At 33.3% G+C, this 23,276-nt stretch overlaps 1 protein-coding gene across 1 annotated transcript in view; it reads left to right on the top strand.

The window, feature by feature from the left end:
• Positions 1-23,276, top strand: part of REV3L (REV3 like, DNA directed polymerase zeta catalytic subunit) — a 253,915-nt gene that overhangs the window by 142,518 nt on the left and 88,121 nt on the right. Inside the window, exons 12-16 of the mRNA XM_051997548.1 lie at positions 2,912-3,054; positions 5,354-9,551; positions 15,254-16,188; positions 20,555-20,637; positions 22,316-22,441. Of these exons, the coding sequence (XP_051853508.1) occupies positions 2,912-3,054; positions 5,354-9,551; positions 15,254-16,188; positions 20,555-20,637; positions 22,316-22,441 (5,485 nt within the window). The remainder of the gene's footprint in view (positions 1-2,911; positions 3,055-5,353; positions 9,552-15,253; positions 16,189-20,554; positions 20,638-22,315; positions 22,442-23,276) is intronic.

Genomic DNA, 23,276 nt, shown 5'->3' with positions numbered 1-23,276 from the left:
GAAAGTTGGTTGATAATAAATTCTTATTTCCACTGAATGTATTTAATATATTTGCCTGTCAATAGTTTTACCTACAATCAGTTTTTAAAGTGTAACCCATTGTAGGTCTGTAAAGTCACAAGGCATGCCATTCCATTTTTAGGCAACTTGTAATTGTTAAAGAGGTTATGGAGACAGCTAGGTGATGCAGTGGATAAAGCACCAGCCCTGGAGTCAGGAGGACCTGAGTTCAAATTTGGTCTCAGACATTTAACACTTCCTAGCTGTGTGACATGGGCAAGTCACTTAACCCCAATTGCTTTAAAAAACAAAACAAAACCCAAAGGCTATGAATAATATCTATACCTGTGATTTCATGGGCACTCATTCCATCTAGTGAAGAATTTCCTCTACTAATGCAAGTTAGCTTTTTCCTAGCAACCTAAATTCTTAGAGAGTTCCCCAGAGCACCAAAGGTTAAGTGGCATATGGCCAGTATGTATCAGAGGCAATGTTTATCAATAAAATCTGGTAATTAATATATGTATGGAATTGACATAAAAATATAACACCAAGAGCCATTCACCAGTACATAAGAGGTCAGAGCATATGAAGTTTTCAAAATAAGATCAACAACCTGCAAATGACCCATCACTAATAATAAGCAAAGTACAAATTAAATCATCTCTGTGGTTTCACCCCTCATTTGCCATTGCAAATTGGCAAAGATGACAAAAGACATAATCATTCAAAGCTAAAGAAACTATGGGGAAAACAAGCATACCAATGTACTGTTTTTTGTGACCCTGTTGAAAAGTTAGAGCTGTTCTAGATTTCAGTTTGGAATTATGCAAGAGAAGTTGCTTAACTATTCATCCATACCTTTTGAGCAGTTCCTTTATTGATTATATACCCCAAGAAAGTCAGAGTCAGATACAAAAATACATTATTGTACCAAAATATTCCTAGTGGTACTCTTTGTGTAGCAAAGAACTACAAACAAATAGTGCTTCTCCATTGGGTAATGACTGAAAAACTGATATATGAATATAATAGTAGTAGAATGCCATATAATATGGTATTTGACTGTAATAGTAATAGAATACTATTGAGAAATTTAAAGAAACATGGGAAGATTTTTTTTATTTGTTTTTGGTTTTTTGTTTTTAATTATTAAAAGTTTTTATTTTCAAAACATATACACAGATAATTTTTCAACATTGATCCTTGCAGAGCCTTGTGTTCCAAATTTCTCCCCCTTCCTCCCATCCCCTGTCCTAGATGGCAAGTAATCTATGTTATACATGTTAAAATATATGTTAAATCCAATATATGTAAATGTATTTGTACAATTATCTTGCTGCATAAGAAAGATCAGATCAAAAAGGGAAAAAAATGAGTAAGAAAACAAAATGCAAACAAACAACAACAAAAAGAGTGAGAATGTTATGTTACAATGCATGCTCAGTTCCATGGGAAGATTTTTATGAACTGATATAGAGCAAAATACATAAAATGAAGAGGAGCGTGTGTGTGTGTGTGTGTGTGTGTGTATTTGTTTGTGATTAAGGCCCTTAACTTCATTACACATTTTCTTATCTTTAAATTGAGAAAGTCAAACCAAAATCAGAAGTCCCTTCTTGCTCTAAGTCTATGTTCCTATGTACAACTACAACAATATAAATGAAAAAATCATAAAAAAAAATTTAATCCCCAAATAATTGAAAAAACAGTAAAAATACCAGAGATCAGATAATAAAGGAAATCTTTCTCCCTTTCTATCCTTCCTTAGCTGTTTCCTGCTTTCCCACCAACCCCACTCCCCACTCTACATACAAAAAGAGACTGAGAGGGCTGCTGGAACAGATTATTGCATACTGTCACTATATTGGTGTTTTTGCTTAAATGCTTCTGTTACAATGGAGAATTTTGTGTCCTCAGTGGGGTGGTGGGGACTAGAGGAACCATTGAAATATCTGTAATATAAACACAAAAAGCATTAGTGACTTTATAAAAGATATAGATGGTGTGTTTATCAAAGTTGTAATTGACACAGAGTTGGAGAGAGTGATAGCAAACCAAAAATATTTTGGTATGTAAGAACATTAGATTGATCTGAACTTATACCAGATGAACTTTTCAGCTGTTAGTCCCTTCAAACTCTCCCATGATGATTTTCACATATATGACCCACAATTTGATTAGTATTGGCCTAGGCAGTTGTTTACCATTTACAGTTAAAGCGACTCCACATTTGGCTAGCATCCTAACATTTGACAACACCCCAACTTCTCCTGATGAGTATTTTATAGACTACTATATTTCTGCTATAGTGAATTATGTTTTTTCTATTATGGTGAAGGGTCAGTAATCATAAGATACATAGTTGTTAAAATATAATCATTAAAAGATTTTTCATATGAAAAATGTTATCCACCTCCAGAGAAAGAACTGATGGCATTTGAATGAAGACTGGAATATATTACTTTTTACTTTCTTTCTCATTTGGTTCGTTTTCTTCCACAGAATGACTAATATAATAGTATGTTTTACATGATTGTATATGTCTAACCTATATCATATTTCTTATTATCTTGAGGGAAGGAAAGAGAGGATAGAATTTAGAATTCAGGACTTTTAAAAAATGTTTAAAATTATTTTTATATATAATTGGAGGAAAAACAAAATTTTTTTTTAAAAATTATAATTTCAGTTTGCCTTTTGTTTTCAGAAAACATTTTATTAGAATCGATGTTAAGGTGATTACAGTAGATATGCAAGTAAAGCAAAAATTCGCAGAAGCTATCCTTATTTGTTTTAGAAATTTAAAATTTCATCCTTTTTTATTGAATTGCAGCGATGTTCTGTAAGTCTAAACTGTAAATGTTTTTTGCTTTGGTCATACTGATGAATAAATCTTAATCTTCTCTAGATCACCATGTAAAAATATCCATAGAAGTTCAACTGAAGAGGAAGATTCTTCTTCAGAGGAAGAAATGGAATGGAGTGGTAACAATTTGCTTCTGGCTAATCTTTCTATACCTCAGTTAGATGGAACAGCAGATGAAAACAGTGGTAAGTAAACAAAGTTATTTTTAAAATTTGCTGACTGAAAAAAAAAATTCTGAACTTTAGCAGTAAGAGCAGACCAGGTCTTGTATGCATTTCTTCTATCTCCTGAATATATTTCCTTTGGAAGAGATTGCCTTCTAAAATGTGTATGGATTTCTGAGGTATTAATTATATTTCATACATTTGATGCAGGAGAAAGCTCCCTGCCTCTGGAGTCAGTGGGCAAGGGTTCAGATCTGATCTTTTACTTATTTGACCTTGGGCAATTCAGTCAATCTCTCTTGGCTTCATTTTCTGTAAAGGAAGGAGTTGAGACTAAATGGCATCCTTTACTCCAAAGACAGAGAGTCCCCAAATATTCATAGCAGCATTTTCTGGAGGAACTAAGAGTAGCACAGAATTGGAAATAAAATCAATGATCATTGATTGAGAGTGGCTAAACTAATTTTGGTTCCTAGATATAATATGCCATAAGAAACAGTGGAGAATTCAAAGAAGCATGAAAAAACTTATATGAAATGTTCACAATAAATTAGGCCCCAAAATCAGTATACAAAATGACTACAGTTGTGTAAATATCCTGCTGCCCCATCTCATCCCCACCAAATCTGAAATTTGAATAGGTGACTTCCGAGTTCCCTTCCAATTCTAGGTCATGCAATTTAGAAAGGAAACAAGAAAAACAGCTTGCTTATTATTTCCTTCCCAAAAAAACCTGGAAATTTCTCTTCTATTTTAAATGATAATACAGAGGCAAATTTGTCTTAGGATTAAATTAATTTTAAGTTTCATGGGTAAAAGAAATATATATTTTTTTCCTTTTTCCTCCCTCCATTCTCCTAATCCCCAAATTAGGGTGAAAAAGAATTAGATTAATGGCATTTACCACAGCTTGTGCCTTTGCACCAACTTTCCCCCATTCCTGGAATGCACTCCCTCCTCACTTATATCTTGTACTATACTCTTTCTTTTTCTTTTTTTTTTTTTTTTTTTTTTTTTTGCTGAGGCAATTGGGTTTAAGCGAGATCACACAGCTAGAAGTGTTAAGTGTCTGAGACCAGATTTGAACTCAGTTCCTCCTGACTTCAAGGCTGGTACTTTATCCACTGCCCTATTTAGCTGCCCCTAACACTACTGTTTCTTTCAAAACTCAGCTCAAGTCTAACCTTCTACATAAAACCCCATCTCCCTAAATAACTTGTATTCATTTTATAGATTTATATATTGTCTATCCAATAAGATGTAAGCATCTTGATTATGTAGTCAATGAAGAAAAATGAGCCCAAAGAGCAAATAAAAAAAATAATTTATTCTTTCCCCAGGTAAGGTTTAAGTGATAATTCTTTAGCAGGTTTACCTTCCTATTATTAAAATATTTCACATTTTCTGAGCATATTCACACTTTTGAAAGGGTATAGGGGGAGAATTCTGCACAGTGAGGAGAAACTGACTTTTGTGGGAAATTATGTGATAGTGTTGTTTTTGTAATTAAGTAATTAGAAGGCAGCCACGGGCAGTGGATGGAGTGCTGGGTCTGGAGTCAGAAAGACCTAAGTTCAAATCCAGTTTCAGACTCTCACTAACTTTGTGATCCTGGGCAAACCACTTAATCGCTCTTTTTCTTAATCTTCTGAAGAAAGAAATGGCAAACCATTCCAATATCTTTGACAAGAAAACTCCATTTGGGGCCAAAAAGAGTCAGAAACAACTGAAAAACAACAACAAAATAAGTAAGAAGAAATTATAAAATGGAATTTACCATTTGAACCTCTTAGATAATAGAAATAGAAAATATCATTAGGGAGGGAAGAGAGGTTGTCATCCTCTGATTTCATCATTATAGAGAAGAAAACTATCTCCCTACACAAATGCAGATTAGCAACGCCTCTATTACTACATCTTGCAGAGCTTCCTATGAGCCTTGAAAAGATAAATGACTTGTCCAGGATCAAACAGCCTCTGTATGTCAGAGGCAGGACTAGAACCCAGGACTTACTGCCTTTAAGGTTAGGCCTTCTGTCATTATGCTATATGATCTTTTATAAGAAAAAAGAGGAAAATATAATTCTAAGATATAAGGAAAATTTTGGAAGCATATTGTCTTCTTAGGCATGTTGTAATAATTTGTGAACTTCAAGTTTTCTTAGTAGTGGATTGTTGTGAATTGTAATTGTTAGCATAAGTGTTTGATTTTGTGTAGTTCCCTTTCATCATGATTATATCTTTTTGTAAAAAGGCATTTTAAAGCAGATCTTTAGAAATAAGGACAATTTAAAATAATTAATTTAATTTTCTGTTACAGACAATCCATTGGACAATGAAAGTTCCCGAACTCACTCCTCTGTTATTGCAACAAGCAAAATGTCAGTTAAGACCTCCATCTTTCACAAAGATGCTGCTACATTAGAACCCCCATCTTCTGCTAAAATTACTTTTCCATGTAAACACACAAGTGCCCTTTCTTCCCATGTTTTGAATAAGGAGGATTTAATAGAAGATCTTTCACAGCCAAACAACATAGAAACAGGACCTGACCACACAGTCCATTCTCTTACAAATGAAAGCACTTATTCCATGAAGTACCCAGGATCTTTAAGCAGTACTATCCACTCTGAAAACTCTCATAAAGAAAATAGTAAGAAAGAAATCTTTGCAGTTTCTTCCTGTGAAAGTAGTATATTTGACTATGAAGAAGATATTTCATCTTTGAATAGACAAATACCAAGTAGAAAGTATACCAGCATTAGAAAGATAGAAAAAGATGCCTCTTTTATGCATATGAGTCGCCACATTGGTGAAAGTACATTGGGAAAAAACTTCAATTTTTCTGATCTAAGTCACTCAAAAAATAAGCTGTCCTCTGAAGGAACTGAAAAAGGTAGCAGCACAGCTCTAAATAATTTTTTTCCTTCATCATTAACTGATAATTGTGAATTAGTGTCTTGCTCAGGGGAGAGTAGAACTATGGTGCATTCTGTAGAAAGTGCCAATGATGAAGGTGGAATCAATAAACTTAAAATTAGATATGAAGAATTTCAAGAACACAAGACTGAAAAACCAAGCCTCAGCCAGCAAGCAGCACATTATATGTTTTTTCCAAGTGTTGTTCTTTCTAATTGTCTTAGTAGGCCACAAAAACTATCCCCTGTAACCTATAAACTGCAACCTGGCAACAAACAGTCCCGGTTAAAGTTAAATAAAAAGAAACTTACAGATCATCAGGAGAATCTTACCAATATCAATGATATTGGGTCCACAAAGGAAGGTGGTTATATGCAAGGTAACTCTTGTGGTACTAATTCTGAGAAAGATGATGCTCTATCCAGTGACGTAATTAGAGTTGCTCGTGAAGCTTTTGAAAATAAAACACCTGCTGATAGTTGTATTGACTGTCACTTTGGAGATGGAACTTTGGAATCTGAGCAATCTTTTGGACTTTTTGGAAATAAATACACGCTTAGAGCCAAACGTAAAGTAAATTATGAGATTGAAGACAGTGAGTCAAGCTTTGTTACACACAACTCAAAAATTAGCCTACCTCAGTCAGTGGAGATTGGTGAAAGTTTAGATGGATCTCTAAAATCTCGAAAACGGAGGAAAATGTCTAAAAAACTGCCACCTGTCATTATTAAGTATATCATTATTAATAGATTTAGAGGGAGAAAAAATATGCTAGTTAAGCTAGGAAAAATAGATTCTAAAGAGAAACAGGTAATACTTACAGAGGAAAAAATGGACCTGTATAAAAAGCTTGCACCTTTGAAGGATTTTTGGCCAAAAGTTCCTGACTCCCCTGCAACCAAATACCCCATTTATCCATTAACACCAAAGAAAAGTCATAGAAGGAAAGCAAAACATAAGTCAACAAAGAAAAAGACTGGTAAACAGCAGAAGACAAATAATAAAACTATAAAAAGAACGTTGTCTTTTAGGAAAAAACGGTCACATACTATTCTTTCTCCTCCTTCGCCATCTTATAATGCTGAAACTGAAGACTGTGACTTGAATTACTGTGATGTTATGTCTAAACTTGGTTTTCTTTCTGAGAGAAGCACAAGTCCTGTGAATTCTTCTCCACCTCGCTGCTGGTCTCCCACAGATCCAAGAGCTGAAGAAATTATAGCTTCTTCGAGCAAAGATGCATTACTTTTTAAAGGTCCTAATATATATAACAGCAAGGCTCTTAATTCTAGTATGGGGAAAAATAGTCGAACAAAAGCTCAGGTTAAGAGGTCAAAAACAAAACTTGTTAATCCCTCTGTAGTTACTAAGAAAAGGAATAAACGAACTCAAGCTCGTAAGCAAGGAGAGGATGGAAGGAAAAAACCTAGATCGAAGCAGAAACAAAAAACAAATGAGAAAGGTAGCACCCCAAGAAAGCATATAACATTTAAAGATGAAAAAATAAACACACAAACTAGTGCTGAAGTTAAGTTTGTACTAAAACACCAAGATCTCTCGGAGATCTCCAACAACTTTGGCAGCTCCCAGCCACTTCATAAACAGAAAGATGTATCAGTGCCTGGCCCTGCTACTATATATCCCCTCTCAACTGCTCTTCCCTCAATAGTTAATGTACAACAGAAGTCACCAGGCTGCTTTCCTTCTTCCTTAGAAAATAAGAAATCCATAGATTTGCAAGTGTTTTCTTCTCCACAAAATGATTTATGTTCATCAGTAATTTCTACACCTATGGGTCCTGGAAAGGAATTTTCAAAAATTAATGCTCAAAGGTCCCATAATCAAAGTGCTGTTTTTAGCATAAAGGAGTCAACTTTAATTCAAAGTAATATATTTGACCTTTCCAATCATTTGTCTCAGGTAACACAGAATACACCGTTATCTTTGGGTATGATGTCTACAAAGACAGAAGAAAATACAAATTCACAAAAAAAAAATTTGTCATCTATGGGAAAATTAAGTGATCATCATAGTTCCTTAGAATCAGTAAAATCAGATCAGCTACATGCCTCTGATTTTTTGCATTGCAGAGACAGTCAACAGCATATTGTTTGCATGCCAGAACCCTCAAAGCATATTGATCCTTATTCCCCTCTCCATATAACCTCAGAAGAAAACCATGGATCTCTTCAATTGCCTAACAGTTGCTTAATTACTTCCTTGAGAAGTCCAATAAAACAAATAGCATGGGAGCAAAAACAGAGGGGATTTATTTTGGATATGTCCAGTTTCAAACCTGAAAGAGTAAAGCAACGATCACTGTCAGAAGCAATTTCACAAACCAAGGCACTTTCTCAGTGTAAAAATCGAAATGTGTCAGCAGCTGCATTTGGGGAAGGACAGTCTGGATTAGCAGTTCTGAAAGAATTACTCCAAAAAAGACAACAGAAAGCACAAAACGTACATGTTATGCAAGACCCATTATCAAGTAAATCTCAACTGAACAGAAATGGTTCTTGTTCTGTTGAACCTAATAAAGCAGTCAAAAGATCACGATCAGTAACATCTCCAAGAAAACCTCGAACTCCAAGAACTACAAAACCTAAAGAGACGATCCCAAAACTTTTAAAATTAGACTCTCTGAATTTACAGAATACAGGTCAAATAGACCATTCAATTTCTGATGACAGTCCCATCTTTTTTTCAGATCCAGGTTTTGAAAGTTGTTATTCACTTGAAGATAGTTTGTCACCGGAACATAATTACAATTTTGATATTAATACCATAGGACAAACTGGATTTTGCAGTTTCTACTCAGGAAGTCAGTTTGTCCCAGCTGATCAGAACTTGCCACAGAAGTTTCTTAGTGATGCAGTTCAAGATCTTTTTCCTGCACAAACTAGTGAAAGCGAGTTTTTAAGTCATGATAATCAGAACTGTGATGAAAACAAACATCATTCAACGGACCCAACCTCATGGATTAGATCTGGTACTTTAAGTCCTGAACTTTTTGATAAGCCACCCATAGAAAGCAATGAGAATCATCGACATAATCAGTGGAAAAACAGTTTACACCCCTTACCATCTCGATCTAATTCAATAATGGATTCCTTCTGTGTCCAGCAGCCAGGTGACTGTGTAAATGAGAAATCCATATTGAGTAGGAATTCAGTAAGCAAAGAAGTATTTCTTAGCCTTCCACAGCCAAGCGATTCAGACTGGATTCAAAGCCACGCTAAAAAAGAAGTTTCTTTTGACACAGGACAGTCCCTTGATTCCATTAATACCTCTTTTACTGCAATATTATCATCTCCAGATGGTGAACTTATAGATGCAGCTTCAGAAGATTTAGAATTATATGTTTCAAGAAATAATGAGATATTAACACCAACTCCTGACAGTTCACCAAGATCCACAAGCTCTCCTTCACAATCCAAAAATGGTGGTTTCACACCTCGAACTGCTCATATTCTGAAACCACTTATGTCCCCACCAAGTCGGGAAGAAATTATGGCAACTTTATTAGATCATGACCTCGCAGAAACTACTTACCAAGAACCATTTTGCAGTAATCCTTCTGATGCACCTGAAAAACCCAGGTAATGTCTTTTTTTAAAAATCATGATTTATATGCATACTATAATGTAATATTATAATATCACATTCATTGTCATTTGGTGTAAACCTTTCAGTTTTTTATACTTTATTTCTGTGAATAGGCATTCATAAAGACCTTCAAGAAAGGGGCTATTTCAATTTTGTGTCTATATTCTTAGAGCCATGGTATTTATATCCTGGCCCATAGTATTTATAGAGAATTTTCTTTTGTCAGGAGTATCCATCTGATTAAGTCACAGATCTGGATCAAAAAATAATTAAAATAGTATAATGCTAAATTATGAAATATGTTTGAAAATTTCCAAATGCTATCCAGATAATCAGTACCATGGATAGTTCATAATTGTTGTTGTTTAGTCATTTAGTCATGTCCAGCTCTTCATGACCTCATTTGGAGCTTTTTTGGCAAAGATACTAGACTGGTTGCCATTTCCTTCTCCAGCTCATTTTACAGATGAAGAACTGAGGCAAATAAGGTTAATGACATATCTTGGAAGTATATGAATCTACATTTGAACTCAGATCTTCCTGATGCCCCAGCCCAGTACTCTCTTTACTCTATTGCCTAGCTGTCCCCATTCTTTCATACAAATTCCTCCTATTCTTTTGCTTAATAAATGCTTATTGAATAAAAATGATTTTTATGAGTACTCACAACTCCAGGGATTACTAAGTACATGTAGTCAAATTTACTCGTATAATATATAAAGGTGTATGTAATAAGTGTTGGACATATATTTAGGGGTATATGTGGGCAGTATGCTACAAAGATCAGCGTACCCAGAGTCAGAAGAGCTATGGATTGATACTGGCTCAGCTACTTATTACACAATGATATATTTAGACAAGTAATTCCCAGAAGCTAATTTTCTTCACTTTTTAAAAATGGGGTTACCTGTCCTGCCTACCTAAAAATTAATGTATGATCAAGTGAAATAATGTGTGAAAATACTTTTAAAATAATAAAACAATATATAATATTAGAAACTATTATGAAATATTAATTATGTTTATTATTAATATCAACGCTTTATAGTTTTATAGCACTTTGGTGCTATATAGATATATATCTATAGATAGATACATAGTTATTAACAAAAGTAAGACATGTATATTTTATGAGTTAATTTAACCACAATATTTGCCTCTAAGCCCAGATACAAAATAGTATCTACAATTAAAACTAGATGCTTTGGAGAGTTTGAAGAGAATTTAGTAGTAAGCAAAAACACTCAATAAACCATTAGAAAATATGTGAACCCCCTCAAATACTTTACTTTGGAAATAGGGTTATAGGATCTAAAAAGGATATTCTCCATTTAAAAATTCAATAACAAAGCACTGAGCAAAAACTTCATTATGAATTTTATATTATCCCAGGCAACCAAGTCTTCTTTATTATTATCTTGAATATCAACCGAAGACATTTTGTTAACAGTTTATAGAAAGATCTATCTGTGCAGTAGAAGAGCTTGAATTTCAAAGGAATTGTTATGTAGGAACGGTGTTTTAGTGAAGGGGGAGAGCATTGCAGGAAAATGCAAATTCTTACAAAGGCTTATAAGATTTTGACTAACATGTCTGAGAGAAAAATTTTAAAGAATTAGAAGTAAAGAGAAAATATCCTTCAAGTATGTTAAAAGTTCTTTTAAAATAGAATCAACTGTTTATGGAAATATTACCTTTCTCCAGAAGTCTTCTTTTAGAAGTTGAACTTAGAGATAGAGAAGATTCCTATTCACATAGGGGTTAGACAAGATGATCTCCAAGATCCTTTCCAGTTCTGAAATTCTATGATTCTTTGGCTATTTTACTGCAAATATTGAGTAGCTGTTCTTATCCCATTTCAAGTACTGAATAAAAATACAAATTCTTGCAATAAATCTGAGGATGTAGTACAATTCCACGGAAAGAGCTGGTTATGTCTTATAGGGTTTTGGTTATCAAAGAAAATCAACATCATTTGTTATGAGCTTCCTCCTCTCCATTTCTCTGTATTTCACATATTCCTAAATCATCCTCTATTGTATTTTCCTTTACTCCAATCTTTGATGTCTTGATTTTTCACACCAAGATCTGCTTCTATCATATATGTCATTATTCCCAGACCTTTCCATCTTCTCTAGCAAATTATTTCTATAATCTTGTCCTTTTTCTCTATAATCTTCAGGCTTTCCCCATCCACTGATTCTTTTCTCTCCTGACCACATATACATCCACATTCTCCTAATTCTTTAAAAAAAAAAAAAAAAAAAGGCAGAGATTCCAAACATAGCTACCATGTGAGAACCCTCTGTCCACTGGACCCTCTATCCAGTGCCCTCCTTATCTCTACCTTCGCCTATACTTTAACTTTGCTTATCTAATAATAAACTTCTTTTATCAATCTAAAAAAAAAAAAAAAAAAAAAACCTTTACAAGAAAACTGGGAAGCTGCAGCCTGAAAATAAGAGATCTAGGGAGTATATGATAATTGTCTCAAATTTTTGAAGTTCTAGCATGTAGAAGAATTTAGCTTTTTTTCTTTTTAGACACCAAGGGCAGGAAATGAATATGAGTGAAGGTTTTAGAAAGGATAATTTTAGTTCAGAAAAGAAACTTCCTAACAGAGTTGTGCAGAAATGGGATGGATTTTGTTAGTAGACCCTCCTTGGAAATCATTAGGTTAAACTTGGATAACCACTTGTCAAGAATGTGATAGAGAGAAATTTTTTGTCAGCAATAAATTGGCCCTTCCAACTTAGAAATCTTTGGAAAATCTGTAATAATGAATGTAAAATGTAAAGCAATATAAATTTCATCTACTATTATTTAGCACTACTTGAAAGAAGAAAAAATTTCACTAGATGCTACCAACAACTCTAATTCCTGTCCTATATCTCTTCTCCATTTGGAAATTGTATTCATTTACTTCACTTTTATCCTCTAACTCTTCATCTCTTTGCAGTTAGGATTCTGAGATTATAATCCAACTGAAACTTCTTTCTCCAAAGTTACCGTGAACTGATTGCCAAATCTGATGGCTTTTGTCAATTCTTATCCTTCTTGACCTTACTGTAGCATTCAACATTGTTGACCACATTCTCTTGGATACTTCTGTTTTAATGTTATATTTTGTTTAACCTTCTTATCTGACCAATTAAGTTGCTTAATATAAGACCTCATATCTTTATAGTTTCTCATTTTGAATTCAGTTCTCTTTATTCAGATGACTGCCAGATCTATATCTCTAACCTTCTTCTCTCTCTCCTCATTCCAATCTTTCATCACTATATGAATATTGTGTGTATTGTACTAGACCACATAAGGAAATAATAGATCTTCCCTTCTTACTATTTTGAAAGGACTCAAGCAAAAGTTAAACGACCATTTGTCATGTAATTACAATGGGATTTCTTTTTCAGGTATGGATGGGTTGGGCCAGATGGCTGCTCCAATCTCTCCTAACTCTGAGATTTCAAGAATTGCACAAGAGAAGATGCATAATAAAAGATATTGTCACACATAGGGAGGAATCATTGCAAAGTACAAAGACCAGTAGAAGTCATTTGGATTGAGCAGACACCATGAAAATATGAATGAAAGAAAATAGCTATGCAAAAATAATTTATAATATTGGGTGAATATAAATTGGGTTGAATAGAGAAACTGAGTTGCACAACCTGCTAGAAATTATTTAATAACAATATTTGTGAAAAGAAGACAGAAACCAGTAAAATAAAATAGATTTGAACTGGACATGTGATTTAATTGACGTAAGAAACTATTGATGAGGGATTTTCTCTTTCAGAGTAGTTCATCTTTCCTGCACTTATTGTTATAAGAAAGTTTATGGATTATTGAGGAGTTAAGTGAAGCTCAGGCTCACAGAAATATTACATTTCAGAGGCAGGGTTTGAACCTCACTCTTCTTAATTTCTAAGCTATATCTATCTACCACACTACATTGTCCTTCAAAAAAAAAAAAGACAAAAATAAATTTTCCAAGTTTTTCCCTTATTATTTTCTCAAAAAAAACATAGTTAGATATTTTTATATATAGGACCCAAGATGGGATCTGAAAGCGAAAACCATCCACCTTGCATTCAGACCAAAAAGAAAAGGAAAAAATTCACAACCAATGAAAACTATAAGCTAGAAATAAAACCAGCAGACCAGGACACAAAGGGGTCCAGATGGCTTAACACAGGTGACAGAAGGGATTTCATCATATATTACATAGATAATATAATGTTAAAGTGAAATAATGCTAAAGATCAAAGCTCTATAATACTTCAAAAGAGGAAGCAAGATTTTTTTTCTGCTAGAATAATCAAGAGTGATTTCATGAAGGAGTTGGAATTTGATTAGGGAATCTGAATAAGGTTAGAAATTAGATAGAACTTGGCGAGGAGAGCAGTCTAGAAGGGAGGCGAATTAAAAACATTTATTGCATCTCAACAGTGAAAGCAGGCTATCTCTTAAGTAGTGAACTAGATCCCACATCACTGAAGATATTTGAACAGAGATTGCTGTAATGCAGAGTTCTCAACTTGTTTTTGTGCCATGGACCAGGCCTTTGGCAACCTGATAAAGCTCATGAACTCCTTCTCAAAAATGTTTTTAGATGCATAAATAAAATACAAAGGATTACAAGGGAAACAAATTATATCAAAATTTTATATATTTTGAACATAAATACATAAATATACATATATACATAAATATATATATACATATATATATATATATATATATATTTTTTTTTTAAATCTCAGATCTGGTCTCAAAAAAGGATAGGCTAAGAATGCTGGTATAGTATAGTTGAAAGATCACTAGATTTAGAGTAGGAGAAATCTAGATGTGACTCCTAGATCTGCTATGTACTATCTATGTGACTTTGGACAATTAACTTCTTTGGACCTGAGTAACCTTATCTGTATAATGTATAATAATTTTATTTCTCAACTTAGGATCTTTCAACTATGTCATACCAGCATTCATTTTTTTTTTTTAAAGAAAGTTAAGGACCCCAACTTAAAAACTCCTGCTAGAAAGGCATATGGGTTTCCTAAATTTAGCAGAACATTGGACTCAACCAAGGTCTCTTCCAACTCAAGTTCTTTGAGCCATCTGAAACTATTTTATATATATACTTCATTCACTAAGTTCTAAAATTTCCTTCTACATAATACAAATGAACTGATTAGGTGCAGTGATAATCATTAAGAGGGCTTAAAAAGGAGGTCACCACTAGAGAAGGGGGAAAGAGTAGGAAAAGCCTGTATTTAAAACCCTTAGTTGAGAAATGCAAAACAAACAAAACTGAAGCAAGCAGTAATAGGAACCTGATGCTGAACCTTCTTTTTGGTGATAGCCCATTTCTCCAAAAGTTACTAGATTTTAGTAGAAAAAATATATAAATTATTTTGAAAATTAGGAGGAGTCTTCAATACAATCATTATTTTCCCCCAAGGAATAGAAGATGTTCTCTAAGGGACCCTATCCAATATTCATATAACCATACTGAGAACTAAAAAGCATATTGATTATGCAGATTTTTTAGAATCTCTGAGTAAAAATTGAAATTTTTGGAGGTATTCATTGAGTCTGTGAAGAATTTATTACCATCCCAATAGAGAGGAAGAATTAAAGTTTTTAATATTTTTCTTTATGGTGGAATACTAAAATGCTTTCATTTCAGGGAGATTGGAGGACGACTTCTCATGGTAGAAACAAGGCTTCCAAATGATCTGGCTGAATTTGAAGGAGACTTTTCACTTGAAGGATTGAAACTATGGAAAACGGCTTTCTCAGCAATGACTCAGAATCCAAGACCAGGATCACCACCTCGTAATGGCCAGACAACAGCCAATAAAAGATCAAATAATAGCCATAAAACTATAGAAGATAAAAAAATTGTGATTATGCCTTGTAAATGTGCCCCAAGCCCCCAACTGGTTCAGTCATGGCTTCAAGCCAAAGAGGAATATGAACGTATCAAGAAACAGCCTAAAATTGAGCCAAGTGAAATAGTAAAATCTACTGAGAACTTAAGTTATCCAGTTAACCAAGATGACAGACCTGTAGTGCCTCCCCAAAATGATACTGTCTTACATGTAGCTCCTCTTACAACAGGAATCAAAGAAGACTTATGTAATTCTGAGCTTAATACACAAGTCTCGGAGGTTAATTCCATAGAATGTAGTAGAATTGCAGTTGAAAGTAGGACACTTGTGACTTCAGCAGGGGAGCCTGAAAAAAATGAAGATGAGGATGATTATTATGTCAGTTACAGTTCCCCAGATTCTCCAGTACTTCCTCCCTGGCAACAAGCAGTATCCCCAGATTCCAAATTGTTAGATGTAAATGACAAGTCCTATAAGATACACAACACAAATCCATCACCAAAAGAAGAACTTAGTTCCCTCCCTATGGAAAATTTCCCCAAATCATCTAAAAATGGTATAGAGGAAAGCCCCCACAATGAGGCCCATGAGACTCAAACTAAGTCTCCCTGTCAATTTAGAACAAAAAATGGAAAATGTGATTCATATTGCCTTCATAGTACACCCATCATTCAGAGAAGACGTCTAGATATGTTACCCGAAGCAAGTGATATTAGTCCCTTATCAAGAGGTAAGTTTAAAACTGAAAGATATGCCCCCATATTTCGTATAGCATATAAGAATATATAGTATATAATATCTAATAGTAATCAAAAATATTTTTCATAGAAACCAACTGAATTAAATCATAATTATTTTTATGATTTATGTTTCTGTTATTCAGTTACTTATAAAATATTAAAATCTTAGTACATTCATTCAGATGAGCAATAATTTTTTTGAAGTAGGATTTTTTGTTAAGTATCTATTATGTGGAAGGTACTGTGTTAAACCCCAGAGATACAAATAAGAAAAATAGAAAGTACTACCATCAGGTGAATAAAACATGAAACATGGACTTATCTGGAGGAATAAGTCAGTTGTCATGAAAGATTTGGCATTTTAATTGTATTTTGAAGGATGTCAAAGATTTCAGTAGGCAGAAATGTCAGAAGAAAGCATTTTCCTTTGGAGGGAACAAAAGAAAAATTATGTGGAAATGTATTACTGTCCAGGAAGTTTTTATGGAATATCATGTATTAGTATATTCTGCCTAACTTCATTAATTGGTTCAATATTATCATGTTCAGGTCTTATAAATGTCCCAAGTCACCAAATGATTTGGACATGGATTCAAGCCAATATTCAAAATGAATATTCCATTTCAGTAAGAATATTGTCAAATTAGAATATGTCCAGATGGGATGACAGGATAGTGAAGACTCTTGAAAACCATACTAGAAGGGTTATGTGATAAAAGATTGGTTGAAGGAATTTTTTAGATTATCCAGAAGAGGAGACATTAAGGGAAATAGCTGTCTTCTAGTGAATGAAGGATTGATGTATAGCAATGGAATGGTTTGTTGGAGTTTTATTGTTTTGTTTTATTTTAATTTGTTCTCAAGGTCAAGAAGTAAAACCAGTGAGCACAAATTACAGAGACCCAGATTTTAGTTTGATATCAAGAATTCCTTTCTAAAATTAAAACTGGATGAAAGAATGAATTACTGCATTAGGTAGTAAGTTCATTATTTTGGCAATGTTCAATTGGAGACTAGAAAGTTTTAGAGAAATATAGGATTTAGAGTTAGAAGAAATCTTCAAGATCATATCATCTAATTTCCTCATTTTACAGATGGAAATCCACATGCATTAAGTGATTTACCCAAAGTCACACAGGTAATAAGTAACAAAACCAGAATTCAAACCTAATCCTTCTGAAAACAAATCTAAAATACTTTCTATTATTGTCAAAGGCATCATAGAGATTATCCCAGCTATGGGCATGGATGACCTTGGAGTCAATAATTCCAACTCTATGATTCTTTGCTCCTAAAGTTATTATATTTCTACTATACAAGGCATCATAGTACTAGATTCTGGAGATAGAAATATGCAGTCTGGAAGCTTGTAATAGAATTTTTAAAAAACAGACAAATAACTGACAAAAAAATATGACTACAAAAGAGAGGTTGTGATGGCATGAAAGACTGAAAGATTACTCCTATCTAGTGTACTTGGGTTCATGGCTCCTAAACTTAGCTTTGAAAGCGAGGATTTTGGCAGGTCTAGAGATTTAGAATGGGGCAGAATTCATTCCATACACTAGATTTAGAAGCAATTTTTATGCACAAAAGTGCCAAAAAGAAATGGTCCAGTTTAGCCACAATATAAGAGTATGTGAAAGGGATGCAACAGAAGAATGGAAAGATAGACTAGATCCAGATTTTAGGAGGCCTTAAATATTAGGCTACAGGATTTGTATTTGATTCAATTGGTAATTGCAAGTCCCAGAAGGCTGTTGTGCATGTGGTCAGTCAATAAGCATTTATTAAATGCTTACTAGAACATGCAGGTGGCACAGTGGAAAAGTACCAGGCCTGGAGTCAGGAAGATTCACTTTTCCTGAGTTAAAATCTGGCCTTAGACACTTACTGTATGACCCCAAACAAGTAACTTATTCCTGTTAGAATAAAGGATGGATTGGAGAGAAACCATTAGAAGCAAAGAGATTACTTAAAAAGCTATTGAAAAAATTAAGGTGGGTTCAGCTACACCCAATGAAAGAACTCTGGGAAACGAGTGTGAACTGCTACATAGAATTTCCAATCTCTCTGTTTTTGTACATTTGCATTTTTTATTTCCTTCACAGGTTAATTGTACATTATTTCAAAGTCCAATTCTTCTTTTGCAGCAAAATAACTATATGGCTATGTAAACATATATTGTATTTAACATATATTTTAACATATTTAACATGTATTGGTCTACCTGCCTTCTGGGGGAAAGGAGGGGAAAAATTGGAACAAAAAGTTTTGCAATTGTCAATGCTGAAAAATTACCCATGCATATATCTTGTAAATAAAAAGCTATAATTAAAAAAAAAATTAAGGTGAGTTAAGGACTTGAACGAATGTAATAAGCAATAGAAGGAATGGAATGATTGCAAGAAATATTATGAAAATGGAACCCATGGTCTTGTCACATGGTTCAATAAAAGAGAGGAGAAAGAATAAAAGATGACCTCAAAGTTTTAAGCTTACATGACTACATGACTGGGAAACTGGTAGCACCATTGACAAAAATAGGAAATTTGGGCAGGCTGGGTTGTTTTTGTTTTATTTTCCTACAGAAACAGGATGGGTTTTTGTTTTGGACATGTTGAGTTTAGCTCTAAGACATTCAAGAGAAGTTGGTCTATGAGCATTTGTAAATTCAGGATTGGAGCTCAGGAGAATAGCTCTAGATATAGAGAGATTTGAGAATCATTTCTATAGAAGTAGTAATTGAAGCAATGAGTAAAATATTAGAAAGGAGGACTGAGGACATTGGGGTAAAGAATAATCAACTGAAGGAAGCCAATAAGGACAGATCATAGAAGAAGGAAGAGTACCAGAAGAGAGCACTGTCATTGGAATTACAAAGTAATTAACAACATCATATATTTCAAAGAGGTCAAGGAAACTGGGAATTGGATTGGACAGGAGTGACTGAAAAAGAGCATATTCACTGGAGCAATGGAAATAGAAGTTCTGGTGCAAAAGGTTAAGGAAATAGATGATGACCTCATGAAAGCAGCAACTTTCCATCTCACAGGAAAGGATATGAGAGCAAAAAAGGAAACTATTTTGAGAAGATAACAAGAATAAGAGAACGTTTTGGTTGGAGGATTTATTTTTAAGGATAAAGAACACAGTAGAACATAGTTGCAGACTTGAGAGGAAGAAGCCACTAAATGGAGAAGTGAGAGTTCAAGTAATTGAATTTTATTTCACCAAATCAAGAATTTTTAAAAATGGTAAGAAATGAGATAGGTAGAGTATGGTATTAGAAAGGAAGCAATTCTTTCTTCTTTCTTCTGAATTCTTCTGAAACTGCAGGGAAGGAGGGAAAGGATAATTAAATATGTCCATAGTTTTTGAAAGGGATAGAAGAGGAAGATAAAACAATTCAACATTGGATGACCTTAATCTCAGTGAAGAGCTAAAAGTCATCCGAAGAAAGGGAAAGATAGAGATAGAAGGCTGAGCAAAAAGAAAATTTGGAAAAGATTCTGTGGAGTATATAATAGGAAGTCAATAAAAAGATCAACAAAAGGATTGCTGCAAAACAGGGAATATCTACTTGAATTTGTTTGGCATAAATTTGCAGTAGACTCAGTTGTCACAGTTTTAATATAAATTGAAATTGTTATTCATGGTTGGGGAAAAGGCAAAAATAGACCCAAAAGGAGGCAGAGGATAATATATTACAGAATTGACTTGCTGTAAAGTTAAGGCTGTAAAAAGAGTAATGCTAGAAGAGAGGTGGCATACTGACAGGGAAAAGTCATCAGATCAAAGATCATAATTAAACAAAGAAAGGTTCAGGAGAAGTTAGATTATGTAAATGAGTGTGATCAGAGGGAAAATTCAGAATTCAAGATCTTGGCAGTGGAGCAATTTTGAGTGATGATGAAGTCCAAGATTTGAAAACTCCCTCAGCATAGCTAAAATAAATAAAACATAAAGAATTCACAGAATTATTAACCTCATGGTCCTAAATTAATATCAGTTTGATGATTCATTATTGATATCCTTGATATCCCTGGCGTTGATTAGAACTAAAGAGAACTATTACCAAGACCTTAAAATCTTTCATAGTACCTTATATCTCCATCATGATTTATTCCTTCCCTTCCAATGAAGTCAGTACATATCATCTTGTTGTTTGGGGCAGAGTGGAACACCTGTTCCTTAGTGACTTTTCAAAAAGGTGGAGTTGAACAATAAATTTTGAGCTGCAGAAAAGAGCTTTGAGGAACTGAAGTCAGATCAGTCTTCCTAGTAAAGGATTTGAGTGAAAGCATAAGGAAACTATTTTGGCCCACATTCTAAATATTTAATTTCTCTCTACAGAATTAAAAACACAGAAACTGACTCACAGAAAAGGAAATAGTCCTGACTCTCTTAGAAGAGTTCTCTTAACAGCACAAGCTAAGGTAACTATGCCAAAATGTACTCAGAGACAAGTGAAGGAGTCATGCTATTATATTAGATTCAGTTAAGTTGTCTGTATGCACCTCTGTGTCTCATTAAAAACATTTTTATTTATACTTGTTTTATATCATTTAAACTTGTTTTCACAGCAAAAATTTGTGTTTTTGTTTTTCTTTTGTTGTTGGGATCTAAAAGATTCTTATATGTAAATATAAATGTTACCAAAAAAGTGAATTGTTAGCCAAAATATACATTATGATCATATAAATATATTTATTAATTTTTGGCAGTCATAGTAATCCATGAGATATCAAAGCTTATATACGTGCCTTTTTATCTTCAGAAAATTCTTGACTGCTTTTTTTTCTCAAAATTTACTATTACATATTTAAATGTATTTCATAATATAGGAGGAAAGCAATCACTTACCATTTATTCTTTGAAATGTATGTGTATTTATATACAAGTACCAAACATATATTTGTACTTAATGCTAAGGTGAAATGTATATAGATATGTAAAGAAAGTAAATATTAGACACATCTGATGATCACTGCAAAAATGATTATCTACCCATATCCTACTTCTCATACCTGAACAGGTTTTAGTTTATCTGGGTTTTGAATTTTTGGAGCATTCTATTTCTCTATTTCATTTGCAAAATGACATATGATGGCAAAAGTTATCATTTCTAAGATAAATATGAACTCTGTATACTAGAAATAAATGTGAGCTATGGATGATATATGTGCACACATACACACACACTCTTTAAAAAACACTTTATGGAGCTTAGAGACCTGCTGAGGAGTTGTTTGTTTGTTTGTTTTAAGAAATTGAAGAATCTTATACACTGCTTGCATTTTTATTTTTCTTCCCGAGTTATTTATACCTTCTGAATCCAATTCTCCCTGTGCAACAAGAGAACTGTTCGGTTCTGCAAACATATATTGTATCTAGGATATACTGCAACATATCCAACATACATAGGACTGCTTGCCATCTAGGGGAGGGGGTGGAGGCAGGGAGGGGAAAAATAGGGACAGAAACGAGTGCAAGGGATAATGTTGTAAAAAAATTACCCTGGCATGGATTCTGTCAATATAAAGTAATTATTAAATAAAAATTTTTTAAAAAAGAAGAAATTGAAGAATCCTAATTTTGAAAAATATTGGTAAAGATTTTTTTTAATGATTTAGTTAAATAATCTTTGGGGGCAATGTTTTCTTGTAGAATAAAAACATCATTTAGTTTTACGTACTTTGACAAAAAAAAAAAAAGGAGGCTATGACTCCATTGACAATAGAGTCAGTCCATTGACTCTGATTATTATGCTTCTCAGAAAGGTCTGTTCATGGTGTGTAAATTTTAACTTCAGATGAAACTCTTTGCTTTCAATTGTGTTGTGTTCTTAGGAATTCTTAGGGTTGTGTTCTTGGAATATCAACACATGTTTTACTCATAAATGATATCAAATATTTTTGGACATGCCCAAATTTGATATCTTTCAGTAATAACATTAAAAAGGCATTAATTAACAAAAATGGATTCTTTCTGGAAAGATGATTAAAGTAAATTGCTTCAGTTAATATAAATAAATATGTAAAGAGCATAATAATGGTGACTTTTAAAATAACTTTTTTTTTTTTTTTTGGCTGTGTGTTTGTTTGTTTTTGATAGAATCAGTTTACAACTGTAAATACCCCAAAGAAAGAAACTTCCCAGATTGAAGGACCATCTTTAAATAATACTTATGGTTTCAAAGTCAGCATGCAAAACCTACAAGAGGCAAAAGCCTTACATGAGGTAATTTTTTCTAATACTAGATAAGATAACATGTATTTTCCTATAGCAGTTTTTAAATGAAGGTATGAAACTCTGTCTTTTTCCATTTATATTTTTTGTCCTTAAACTTAACTGTTCCTCCAAAAAAGCTCTACTTTTGGTGCCTATAATGGCATGGAATTGATCCTTGAAGTCAATTCCAATGAATCACAAATTCTGCCTGGACCAATAATCTGAAAAGGTTTTAGTTATGATTCTAGTGATAGATTATGTCCACTTTCCAAAGACCAACCTAACTAAATGCTTATTAGCATTTGATTGGTGTGATTATCACAATGTTGAATTCTCTGGCTGTGAAATAAAAGAAAATATAAAATTATCCCATTTTGCAATGCTCATGATGATAATCAATGGTTTATTTACCAATGCCTTTTTCAGAAGTTGAAGCAATACAAAATTTCAGTGAAGGACTTAATAAGAGCTGCCAAAATAAAGTATTCACTGGAAAGGCAAATGTAATAAAGAATGGTAAAAAATGTGAAAAATACAGACTAGAATTAGACAACAAAGGAGTTAGAAACTTACTTCAATATGTCATCTACTCACTTCTTTAAGAAGAAAGTTGAAACATACTACAGTTGATGAACTCCAAACAATATCACAACAAATGAAACATTATTTCTTAATATCTAGTTATTAATGTGAATGTCATTTACAAGCCATTTTCATTCATAATATAGCCCATATATTTATTAGAATAAAGGTAAAAATCATGTAAAAGAAAGTATAAAGTAAAAAAGATACTGGAAAAGAATAAAAGAAAAAACCATATTCTTCTGATCACTTAATTTAGCTG

The sequence above is a fragment of the Antechinus flavipes genome, chromosome 4 (genome assembly GCF_016432865.1).
Source record: "Antechinus flavipes isolate AdamAnt ecotype Samford, QLD, Australia chromosome 4, AdamAnt_v2, whole genome shotgun sequence".
In the NCBI taxonomy this organism is placed as follows: domain Eukaryota; kingdom Metazoa; phylum Chordata; class Mammalia; order Dasyuromorphia; family Dasyuridae; genus Antechinus; species Antechinus flavipes.
Note: the sequence above shows the minus strand (reverse complement) of the source record. Positions and strands in the feature narration are given on the sequence as shown.